The sequence below is a fragment of the Chaetodon trifascialis genome, chromosome 14 (genome assembly GCF_039877785.1).
Source record: "Chaetodon trifascialis isolate fChaTrf1 chromosome 14, fChaTrf1.hap1, whole genome shotgun sequence".
Classification (NCBI taxonomy): Eukaryota; Metazoa; Chordata; class Actinopteri; order Chaetodontiformes; family Chaetodontidae; genus Chaetodon; species Chaetodon trifascialis.
In genome coordinates this window covers 18,298,066-18,310,319 of record NC_092069.1, presented here as the reverse complement: position 1 = coordinate 18,310,319, position 12,254 = coordinate 18,298,066, and the positions used below count along the sequence as shown (strand labels likewise).

At 43.7% G+C, this 12,254-nt stretch overlaps 1 protein-coding gene across 1 annotated transcript in view; it reads right to left on the bottom strand.

Moving 5' to 3' along the window:
- Positions 1-1,790: 1,790 nt before the first annotated feature.
- dph6 (diphthamine biosynthesis 6) overlaps positions 1,791-12,254 on the bottom strand; it is a 58,317-nt gene continuing 47,853 nt past the window's right edge. Inside the window, exons 14-15 of the mRNA XM_070979245.1 lie at positions 8,569-8,956; positions 1,791-4,589 (exon numbers count right to left, since the gene is read on the bottom strand). Of these exons, the coding sequence (XP_070835346.1) occupies positions 4,471-4,589; positions 8,569-8,956 (507 nt within the window). The 3' untranslated portion in view covers positions 1,791-4,470. The remainder of the gene's footprint in view (positions 4,590-8,568; positions 8,957-12,254) is intronic.

The window sequence follows — 12,254 nt, the reverse complement described above, 5'->3', positions numbered from 1 at the left end:
CTAACGACAAAACAATTTCTGACGTCACCCTGGCAACAGGCATGTGCGTCCCTCAAAATAAAATGTACGGCGGGAAACAAAGACTTTCGGTTCCTATCCGTCGCATAGCTGCAGATGTGCGACCTAATGCCGTGGGTGTTATTTTCGTGATATTTATCTTCATGCGAAATTACACAACGATGATGATGCTAAGCATACCCATAGCATATCATCATTAATACCCTTGCAACCAATGAGCATCGACTATAAAACAGCCAATTTCATTTGTTGGTCACAACAGGATCAACACAACAGTTGAATCAATAAGCAAAATAAAAACTTTTCTGTTTGTGTGTGCTGCGAGGATAAAACATCAAAGGATTTTGGTCTCTTGCACAGCCATTGTCATAAGACAGTATTCATTATACAGCAATATAATTCAATCACATGAGATTTAAGTGTTCACGTTGATACCCCTGACCCATTCCTTTCTATTAATGAGGAATAGACGTATATAGTCCCTTATCGCATTTATCTCTCAAGTGATTTTCATCAAAGACCATATATTTCACATCCTCACATCACTGCATGAATAAAATATGCAGCATAGGGTGCGTGCTGTGTAAAAAAATAGACTAATTATACACACAATGTATACAGTCACCTGACCCAGATGTTGTAAGCAGTAGACAGGTGGATTCGCTGACCCCCCTCTCATGTTAACTGAGGGTTTCTTTGTGGATGGCCTTGCTTGCTCCTCATTTACTATATGTTCATTTTGCTCCTCAAATCTTTATTTCTATTTCTGTAAATGGATTAACAATTCTGAGTTATCTACATATCTATGCCTCAGCCTTCTGGCAGGTTAAAAAAATATAAAAATGTTACATTTTGTACAAATTCTGCGATACTTTTCAGGGATAACAGAGACATGACAATATAATTCCACCTTGTGTTGTGTGCAGATTTAGGTTTTTGGTCTGAGGTTTGGTCTGTCAGCTCTGTTTAGTCTAGCAAGACCAAGGCGGGGTAACCACAGGTTTTCAAACCCTGTTGGATGTACTTCTTTTTCTATGATTTCAGCCTCAGTGTTTGTTCAGATCTATTTTCTAGGAATGTGGGTGACAGAATTAAAGGTGTATGTGGGGTGGGTTTTCTACCTTGGCTACCCCCTTCTTACAGGAGTACTGCACAGTCCAGGATAGCCTTATCAAACACAGGTACTGTAACATTGTTCATAGGTGCATTGCGTTAAGGTGTTACAGTGCCAGGGCACTACACTGTCACACCTACCTGGAGTGTGGTCATCAGTTACACCTCTGCTTCTCCTGCCATGACAAGCCAAAATATTTAAGTCTTTAATTTGAATGAGTTGGATGATCAAGAATTAATTAAAATTCTGCTTACTTTTTAATTAGTAACAAGAACAATGCAACGGCTGTGTTCTTCCATTAATCTGATGTGATAGTGAGACAAAACCACCATTAATTTTATTATTTAGACCAGAGCTGTGACATGTAGAAATGTCTTGGAGAGGGCCGATATCAAAGCATCATACACAGATCACTGCACTGCACAGAAAGTAGAGGAAAGATGTAATGTGCATAGCAAAATATCAAGTCATGTTTATGTTTTTTTTTTTTTTAAATTTAAGATACTTTACAATAAGATATATTGCTGAATTATTTGACAATGAGGAGTATATGTCACACAGATAAGGTGCACATACCTCCATTAATTCAAAATATGAAAAAAATGAAAATTGTGAAAATGTCAATATTAAGATATGTCTAGAAGGGAATTTTAGGATTTTAATGTCGTCACCCAGAACACTGAATACTGAAGAGGTTATTTCAGGGATGTGATGTTGTAGAGAGATAAATGTAAAATGTCTCTGAATCTTATACTTCTTGACTTAATTTATAAAGTGTGTCACTCAGTATATAGGATTAGATACTATACAAATCCAAATGAAAGCTCTTCTGCTTTTAAATTGCACTTTCTAGAACGGCCACAAGAGGGCAGCACACACCACTCAATAGCATCTGACAGCTTGCCAGTTCAACAGATAGAACAAGTTTCATTAAGTCAGCACTGTGACCATAAAGACATCCTTTCATAATACGTCAGGGGAAGAAAACAATGCATTATGAGACAAAAAGGATTCAAACATGAAACCAAACAAAACCGCAGTCACCGAGGCAAACAGACCACAATGTCAGGAGGCGTCTCATGCAGCGAGACCGCTCCTGAGCTGAGCTCCCCAACTGTAGCTCGCTGCTATGGGGAGGGAGAGTCACACACATCAGCCTGGTTAGCCTGGAGGAAGAAACACACAGTTAAAGTCCATGTGCAAGGCCACAATGACAAGGGCCGCAGGCTGGTACACTGCGCACAAAGGACAATGTTAGCCACAACAGACAGTTTGTTTGCAGAGTGGTTCAGCTTGGTAGAAAATGTACATTTGACAAAACACATGAGAAAAGTAAATGTCAACCTGTCTTTATTCATTGTGTGAGGAAACACAGCGGATGAGACACAAAGAAATGTGCCTGCCATAAGCCATCACGTTGGCTATGATGAGGGTGTGACGATATATTTGTGGCTTTGCCTGTGCCTCTATGAAAACATGCAAGCTGAAAGACAGAATGTTATGTTCGCAGTGCTGATCGACAAGTGTTTGTCACACACTGAGTGTTAGTGGCAGGGCTCCTCTGTGTTTGCTGAAATGCTGACTCTTGTATTTGAATGGTGAATTTGCTGCATATGAATTCATTGTGATTTAACTGTTGTTCCACAAAGGGAAAAGGGACATGGATTCAAAAACTCAACAAAGAAATGGCTTGCAAATGTGGAATTTTAATAATCTAATATACTTCCTTTGGCTGAAATGTGTCATTACTTCATTTTCATTGCTCAGTTTGAAGAAAACCGTTTTTTTTTTTCAATCTTCTTTGTAAACCATTGATCAGGTAAGACTGCTGAATATATATGCTTGTTCAGCAAAGTCTCGTTCGGCAATGCACTGGTTGGCATTCAGACACATTCAGAAATAAAAAAAACAAGTAATTTGACTAAGAAAACACTCTCGGAGGGATTTCTTCTATAAAAATTTGACTATTTGTTCCACTGCTGAATTGTTTAACAGCTACATTTGCTGAAAAATGTGAAAAATAATCAAACATTTGAGCATGAAACTTATGGGTGTTTACATGACGGAGGCGTAGAAGCACATAATGAAAGTGCTTTATTAAAAAGTACCCTTATCTGAGTCCTTATAGGACAGCTGCATGATTGAAAAATTCTGAATGTCGCCCTCACAGGCCCCTATGAAACCAAAGAGGTGAACATTATCACACACTGTATATTTATGGGGCACGGGTTTGCTTGCTCTCATAAATAATTGCTTGTTTGTGTTTTTCAACCCTCAATAAAAATCTTCAGGCTCTATTGGCCGCCTCTATTGTTCAATTTTTGATAACAACAATCAAAACAACATCGCGGTGGGTGAAGATCAATAGCCCACTCCACTCTCCCGCCATCACGCAAGCGTGATGAAGAGAATAGCCGGAGTGAAGATGCATTCCAACTCAGATCATCAATACGGTTCATGATCTTTGAGAAAAGAAATGTTCCAGGAGCAATGGTTAATAGTGTTATTTTCTTCCCACATCGTCACACTGCGTCCATTGACACCCCCAACACACACACACAAACACACACCTGCCCTGCAGCTGTGTGTTGTAGTGTCCCTCTCCTATTAACCAGGTTGCCTTAGAATCAATAGAAAACATAAAGAGGCTTAATCTTTTCAGGTGCTCTGCGCTGATTGCCTATTACACAATAATAACACACCTTGAATCCCATGGAGCATGAGAGGCAGAGACACAGTCACCTCATCCGCGCACATTACACACCGCCACAAAGCGGTCACACGGTAAATCTATAGGTTTACAACTGAACAGATGGTGTCAGCGGCGGCGCTAGGCCTTTATGAGGGGTGTTAGCTTGCGTGCTGAGAGAAATTCCAGCAGAAACAGTGGGATATCAGGGGATACAGTTTATTGCCTCTTGGGATGAGATGCTGCTGGTGTCTCCTTTTGTAGACTATGGTCTCCGGCCCTCTGGTATGCAGCTTTAGCTCACAGAAGTTCCATAAGAGTCATCTCCGGGGCAGAATAACAGCTGCTGCAGTATACAACTCCAGCGGAGGACAGCGTGAATTATTGGCCTAAGTTCTGGGACATGACGTGGAATAAACACATCCTCACGACCGCACATCATCAAAACCACTCGGAGTCAGACACAGCTTCGCATTTAAACAATCAGCAGTGATGAGCAGTCAAAATTCACCAGCAGTTACGCAGTTTTTCTTTTCCACGCTCTCTGACATGTTGTAAGTCATTAGGTGTTGGGGCTGTAAGAGTCGCGGCTCCAGAAAAGCCCCACTGAATTCCGGTGCTGTGGTTGACCGGAGTCTGGCTGTTGTTTCTATAAACTGAGCCAGCAGGACAGGTGGAGGATCTGGGAATCAGGCAAGTCCAGGACTGGAACCAGGGCCAAGGACGGACAGGAGTCTCCCAGAGAGCTTCTCAAACTTTCTTCAAGCCCTGGCAGGTAAGAGGTGAGGAGGGAGAGCAAAGGAAGTGTTAGTTTCATGCGAACTTTGGCTGCAGGCTCTTATGCAGCCACCCCACTGGGGCCGTCCCAGGACAGGGGCTGCACTTAACCCTTCAACCGGGGAACACGGGCCTATTTATAAATTATTGGCATTCTTAAAATCCTTGGCAGATTGTAGCCCCCCCATTCAACTCCCTGCAGTGCAGACATATGGTCAACAAGGACTGAACTCTAAGCTACCCCTCCCAAACACACACACAATCAAACACATGCACACAGAAGGGGGCGGGAACACCCTCGCAATACCCTTTTGGACAATTGAGCAGCTTATTGGGGGGGATCTAGTGGAATGGATCCCCTGCTCCCGTTGTGCTGGGATGTCAGGAAGCTGTGTTGGGACAACCTCTCAGTTTTACTGGAGCTGAGAGATGTCGTTAGTGTAAGTGTATGTGTGTGTGTGTGTGTGTGTGTGTGTGCGGCTGGACTACAGACGGGCAGCGGACATGTGAGAATTCATTGAGCGTCTCAGAGCCCGGTCTTGATGACAGCCTGTCTATTTAGCAGCAGCCCGCTGGGATGCTGGCCCTTCCCTCCTCTGCTCCGTGCACTAATTGGTCACAAGTGTTCCTGTCTCATGGTTGACTGTCCGGGCTTATTTCTTCTGACTGAACGGCGTGTTGTGTGGGACCTGGGTGTGGTCGCTGTGATCTGGCGTGGCTGTAATGGGAAAGTACGCTGTGCCACTTTTGTACCATCACTACCGCAAGTGCCAATCTTTCTTCCACTCACAGCAACATCTGTCTAATGTGATGTCAAAATGCAATTCCTGACCAGCTACACTGAGTCTCAGTGGACAAACACCAGCTTAAGTTCTTTTAATAACATCCACTAGTTACTGCAGTACCACTGTGTGACATTTATGTGAACTTTTAGAGAGAGAAATCAGGACAGAGAGGTTACGCGAGCAGTTCAGCGCTATTTAATAAGCCTCGTTCTCTTTCATTTGAAGTGCACGCAGCATGCCAAACATCCTCACAAAGAGCCCGCACACCCTAATTAGCTAATATGCGCTACAGCTTAAAATACCCCCACCGAACACAGGCCTTTTTTGGAGGGCATTAAAAGCCTAAATATGTGTTATCAGAGCATGTGGTGCACCCTGGGAAGCAGGATCCTCTGGAGATGGCTAGCTGACAACTGAACGAGCTGGGGAGATCACAGACAGGGGATGGTTTCATTAAGAGAAGAAACGCACCCTTCATCACACCTTGCATGCTAAGCCTGTTTCATGTCAGGATGTTTTAATCTTTGTACTAACAGATAATAATTGCGCTCTCTCTTTGAGAGCCTCTTATGAGCGGGAGCCATGAGGGGGGTGAAGGTGACTTGAGTGACCATGCAATTTTGTGTTTTTTTTGTCATTGTGAGTGAAAGGCGAGTAAAGACATGGACTACTTTCCAATTACTATAAATGCTTCTGCAAAATCACAAAATCCCGTGAACTCTTCCCATCGCGCACCCAATCCCCCATCCCCTGGTATCTCAGCCCCCCCTTTGGGCTGCACGGGGAGCCTCATTGAGAGGCCCAGTGGACAGAGGCTGTAAGATTCAAAAAGCCATCACATTAGCAATGGGATGGAACTAAACCATCTACCCAAGAGGACCAGCCATTATTCTGCTTCACGGCGAACACACAGGGAGCTGAAAGGGCTGCTGTTAAATCTCTGTGTTTTCAAAACCAAACCATTACTAATGCCCACAACACCCTTTTATGCTAAACATCCACAGCCATTTTATGTTTGAACTGATTAATATAGAAATATTGTAAGCCTAAGTGAATAGAAGGAGGGGTGTCAATGAAGGCAGCGGTGAAAAGGGGAGAAAAAGGGGGCTCCTGTGCAGAGTGGTTGATGCCTGCTGGGCTTATGGGGCTTTTAAGCAGTGGCCAAGGCCCAGAGCCAGTGGTTTTTAGTTGTGCTACACTGACTTCCAAACTGGTCAAATTATCCAGCAAACGAGGTGGTAATTAACAAGTGTGGCTCATGGAAATCGTCCTTTTTGTCCAAAGAGACTGAACAAAGAGGCTGAGGGAACGGGTGCGTGTAATGGAGCCGCATAGACAGGAAACTTCCTCACCTTCCTTTAAAGCTGCTATAATCAATAATTTTATGTTAACAACAAATCACACGCCTACTTGTATGGGAAAGTGGTCGCTCGTAGGGGTGAACCCACAGAGAAATATCACCCGACTCAGCAGTTCCCTGCAGCTCTGTGTAGTGTCTTATGGCTATACGACTTTACTGTTCTGGTAAGCAACAAATGAACATACTGGAGCATTTAGCTGCTAATGAAACAGATATTTTCCTCAGGAGTAGGTGGAGACCAAAACAAAACTAAAAGGAGTCAACTTACATTCATCAAGTCATTTTTTTCTATAAAAATATCTCTTGTTTAGCTTCTTCTCTGAAAGTTGAGGTTATTTGTGCGGTTGGGGCCTATCTTTGCAAGAACCTTTCGATCGGAAGTAACAAGTTGAGACAAGATGTTTAAAGGTTTCATTTGGAGCATATGTCACGTCTATCAGCTGTGAATCCTGACGCAAGTAACCGAAGGGGAGGGGGGGGTTGTGCAGTCACATTTCGCTCCAGTGTTGTTGCCTGTCTGCTCGCTGACAGCAGCAGTTGTGAGGTTGTGACTGCTAGCGCCAGAGGTGTTACTTTTCCTCCTTTGACTTTTTGGATTCATCACCCAATGAGCAGAGGCTGTGACCCATAAAGACGCCCGTGGGTGAGCTTCCAGGGCTGGGCTGTGCGTGCAGGGTAAGGTAACAGATTCCAGCTCAATGATGAGTCAGGAAATGGTTTTAGGGAAGCAGTCTGTGCAGCCCATAATCAAAGAAACACACATGTCAAGGGCGAAGATTGAGGTTGATTTTGCTCCAGTAAACCAGTGACCCGGTAACACAGTTAATGGTTTCCATAAAAACATTTTAGAGTGCTTTCTAAAGAGATATTTAAACAGTACATTTTGATTCCAGTTGAACTCAAATATATGCTTTCATCTAATCTATCTATTATTGCCATACTGTATCTGCATCTATTTCATTATCAGCAGTCGAATTTTGCATCTAAAATTTGAGATATTTTCCTCCTCATTGCGAAATCATCTTACTCCTCGATGGTGGATAATGACAGAAGAAATAAATGACTTGCATCATACATCATGAAACACTGTTGAATAACAATTATATAATTAGGTAACAAAACAAATAGCGCTGTTCGTCTGTCATGCATATCAACACATATTCGAAACAGATCAACCTATTTCCCATTCATCACTGGTAACCATAATTTCACGTCCTCAAAAAGATGAGTTATGTCAAAGCTATAAATGACAGTAAGATGGCTGGTTTGGCACGGATTCAAAAATGTTAATTGACTGCTTCAGCGATGACTTGACAACTGAGCCTGTGTGATCGATGTGCTCGTCGCCCTTTTCCCTCCGAGAGAACATCTCTCAGGATAAAACAAATACCATTCCACATTTGCCTTGACAGGAACCTCGGATCCTGTGAGCAGGAGATGGTGGCGTATGAAAGTGTAATGATGACAAAAGACTGTGCCAGCTGCTTGGGTTACTGTACACAGTGCAGACACAACAAATGACTTACAATAATTAAACACAGGAAGAAGAGGAGATCCTCTGGAGAGACTGCTTCCTGGAATACCTTATGGAGTTTACTTAACCAATGTCAGCTCAAAGTTTCTTTGAAAACAGAGTGCAGAGAGAGACGAGCTGTCACTTTGTTTCCATTAATGCGCTGATGTAGAGCTTAGAGCAGTGTATCTCAGAAGTGTTGCCTTCAACAGAAGAGCGTATTTAGGATAAATCCTCTTAATGGCTGTAAATATTAGATCAATGAAAGCTTACAGGCAGTGTCTGGAGTGAGATGCATGTCCAGTAACATACCTTCAACAATCTGCCAAGCCACTAAGTGGGTGCACTTGTAGAACACCCTGGCACACAGTGGCACCAGCTCAGCATCCATCTTCTTCGCGGCTTTCTTGAAGGCAGCGCCAACTGCTTCTGTTACATCCGTGACGCCGGTGACCTCCAAGTTACCGCCGGGCACGGTCAGGGAGAGTGAGAGTGAAGCACTGCACATGTCAGCAGACATCACCGTGTGGCACTCTATGGACCCGCACGCCACCTTTGTAGTCACGCGACAGGACGCTCTTTTGGTGGGGTCGTCCTGAAGTGCAGTAACATGAAGCTCAACAGCTGCACCCCTGGGTAAGGCAGGGACCACGGCGACCAATAATGGCGCAGGTTTGCTCTCAGGCTCCCATGACAAATCCTGCAATGCAGACAGATGATATTCAAATGAACTGGCTGGCAAATTATATACTGTGCTGTGCCACACACTACAATCAAATGCATGGCCCTCCTGCTGAGACGCACGCTGTGCTTTCTGACCACAAGCACCAAAACCATCAACATTGAACATTATTGTAAAGCGCATCATAAAACTCCACCACACAGCACTAAGACAGGCTTTTTACTTGACAGACTGACAGGCTATCAATTAACATGAGATTGTGAGGTGACCCTTGGTAATGATAGCGTACAAACAATTCAGAAAGAATCCATACTGCTTGCAGCCACCGTAAACAAAACACGCACAAATGCTTTCACTTTGAGCCGCATTTGCTAACATGACAGGTCCTATCCAAGATGACTTCTCACCTTTCTCAGAAGATCACTCACAACACATTGTGGCAGCTTCACCACACACATTTAGAGGAAAACTGCCTCAATTTTATCTACAGAGTCAAAATCTCTCCATGTTTTTTTTTTTCTCCTCTGGACTGAAGGCCATTAGCAGGAACAAAATGTCTTGGAGCAGTGCTACAATGTGGCCCTCTAATAATACTTGGCTGTGGCTTCATCTGCTAATGGGAGAGAAATGAGTGTTTTATATAACAGTCATTTCAGTTGGAGTCGATAGGGCAAAAACACTTAACCCCCTTTTCAATTTGCTGGATCAATTTTCATCCACTTACACCCCACTTCGTAAGTGCAGAATAATAACAGGTTACTTACATTTTATTTTGATATTCACTCGCAAAAAAAGAGAGAAATCATTGACAAGAGCAGACGACGGCCTCTTTGTCCCTGCAACAGGCGAGCCCGTCATGACCCAATCAGCCAGATTCACTGAAGCAGCACTTACCTTCAGATTAAACTTTAGCAAACGCTTAATTGTGTATCAACAGCTAACCTCTCGCCTTGGAGAGTGTCCTGAATGAGTGTGTCTGCTGGGGTTAGGTGAAGATTTCTTTACTCTGCTCATTCTGAAGAGAGCCTAGCTTGCGGTGATCAACAGTAACAATCACGAGAGCGGAGAACAATAGCCGTGTCAGCGCCGGAGCTCTTAGCATGTCAGACAAAGTGACAGCACACATGCGTGTCCTATGCTTTGATAAATGTTATATTAGCACTTCTGGCACAGGCTAGGTATTCTCCTGGGGGGGGACTGCTCCTGCACTTGTCAATAGTGATTGAACATGGAATAGAGAGTGGGAACTGGGGAGAGAAGTGACAGCACAGGGGGTCCTGCTCAGCCAGGCTTAAAGGCCACCCTGCAGGCCTTGGGTGCCGTTGTACTATACCCAACCGACCGTCCACAAGGAGATCAGGGGCCTTCAGCGCTGCAGCTCCAGCCTCTGGCAGGACTTTACTGTCACGACATGGTTGCTGACTTTTTCGTTGGAGCTGTCGGACGATGTTACAGTCAGTCCCTGCTTGTTTCTTTATTAATGTGCCCACCAAAATGTTACATGAGGTGGGAAGTTTGTTCAGCAGTTCTGTGGGAATGTGCGAATGGTGCATTACTGTGTGTGTTTCTGTACGTGCTCGTGTGTGTGTGTTTGTGTTTGAGACTTGACTGTGGTGAGAGCTCCATCGCTGTGTGCACGTCTGCCAGAGGAGTGAGAGGGGGAGCAGCGGCTGATATCCTTACCTGACCAGAGATCATTTATTAAATTAATCCAATAAAACACAAACTTTGATATACAGTGGCAGTGAGTGCTAGAGTGGCGTGTTGGGAGGGCAGACGGGTGGCAGAGTGTGTGAGGGCTCTGTTCCGCTCTACACCAGCCACTTAACACAATCCATCTCATTACTTCATCCCACTTCAGTTCCAGGGCATGCAGCCATTCTCCCAGTGCTCTCTCACTCCGTAGGCAGCAGGTAAACGCATGAAGTCTGGATCTGCTGTGCTCAGCTCTCTACACGGATGGTTTGTGACCTGCCTCCCCTTATGTTTGTTTTCCTTCTCCCCACTTTCCTCCCTCTAACTCACGTCCGTGCGCCTGGAGCGTGCGGCATGCTGGAGGGCCGAGAGGCGTGAAAGCCGAACGGTAAACACGGTAATAAGGAAGTGGTGTAAAGGCGGGGAACAGCGGGGAGCTGATGGGACTGCGCTGCTTAGCCAGTTCCCCTACATTTCCTGCCCAGCGGGACGCCTTCAGCATGTGGCTCTATGTCTCAGCACTTACTGTAGTGCTGTCAGTCTGTTATAATATCCCTTCCCATTCACTCGCCTTTCTTTAGAGTCTGCTCTGATGCTCGTCGGACTGTTTGTGTAAATGAAACACGCAGGGCCATGTCAGTGGGGTGAGGAAAGGTCTAAGGCTACGAGGCCATTATAAAACCATGCAAGAGGCCAGAGTTACTTCAAAAGTCCCAAGTAAGCAGAAGAGAAATCATGTAAATGGGGTTTTTGCTCTATGCAGAAAAGAAACTCTGCACGCTGCAAATTCAGCACAATCAAATTCAATTTATCACCCCTTAAAATTTCAACAAAACGGCTAATTTCTTTCAAAAATCTTTTCCACATTTCCAAAATAACCTGCTTAATAATTATTCTTACTTTCTGACTTGTTTCCAGAACCTGTTATCGCGACACAAAGGGATATCTGTTTAACATGTATTGACTTATCACATCAGAATCTCCCTGTTCATCAAAGCCTTCGCACGCATGCACACACACACAGACAAACAGGCTCATTGTGGTTTAATGCACCGTAAATACAATTTCACACTTGTAGCGACTCCAGTATGCTCCCAATTAACCCTGCAAGCTTCTTCATCCACCTGATTAGAGAAATTATCAACGCACAACAACAACACAGCCCTATGGCTTCGTAGACATGCTAGGCAGCGGCGCTTCTATCATTTCACTTCACAGGTCTGCTGTCTGAAAACACACTGATCTTTATAAATAAAACTGTAAGGCTACATAAGCTAACAGTTGACAACTGTAGTTAAATCACCACCCATAGCTTTACCACATATTACGTGCTGTGCTCATTGTAATGAGGATGCATTACAGAGAACAGATGCATTTTGGGAAAAAAGAAGGGATGTGGCAATTCAATTGCTTAAATCTCCAGTATTAATAATACAACCTATTCTAACTGACTCTAAATATACTACAATATGATGTATACTATTTGCAGTATTATTTGATCATTTTTTGTCTTTGTATTTGGTATAACTTTCCCAATTTAGTTTTATTCTTAATATCAAAATTACAAGTTTTAGTTCAGTTTAATGAAAGTAAACATTTGAGTACATTAGCTTATGCATAT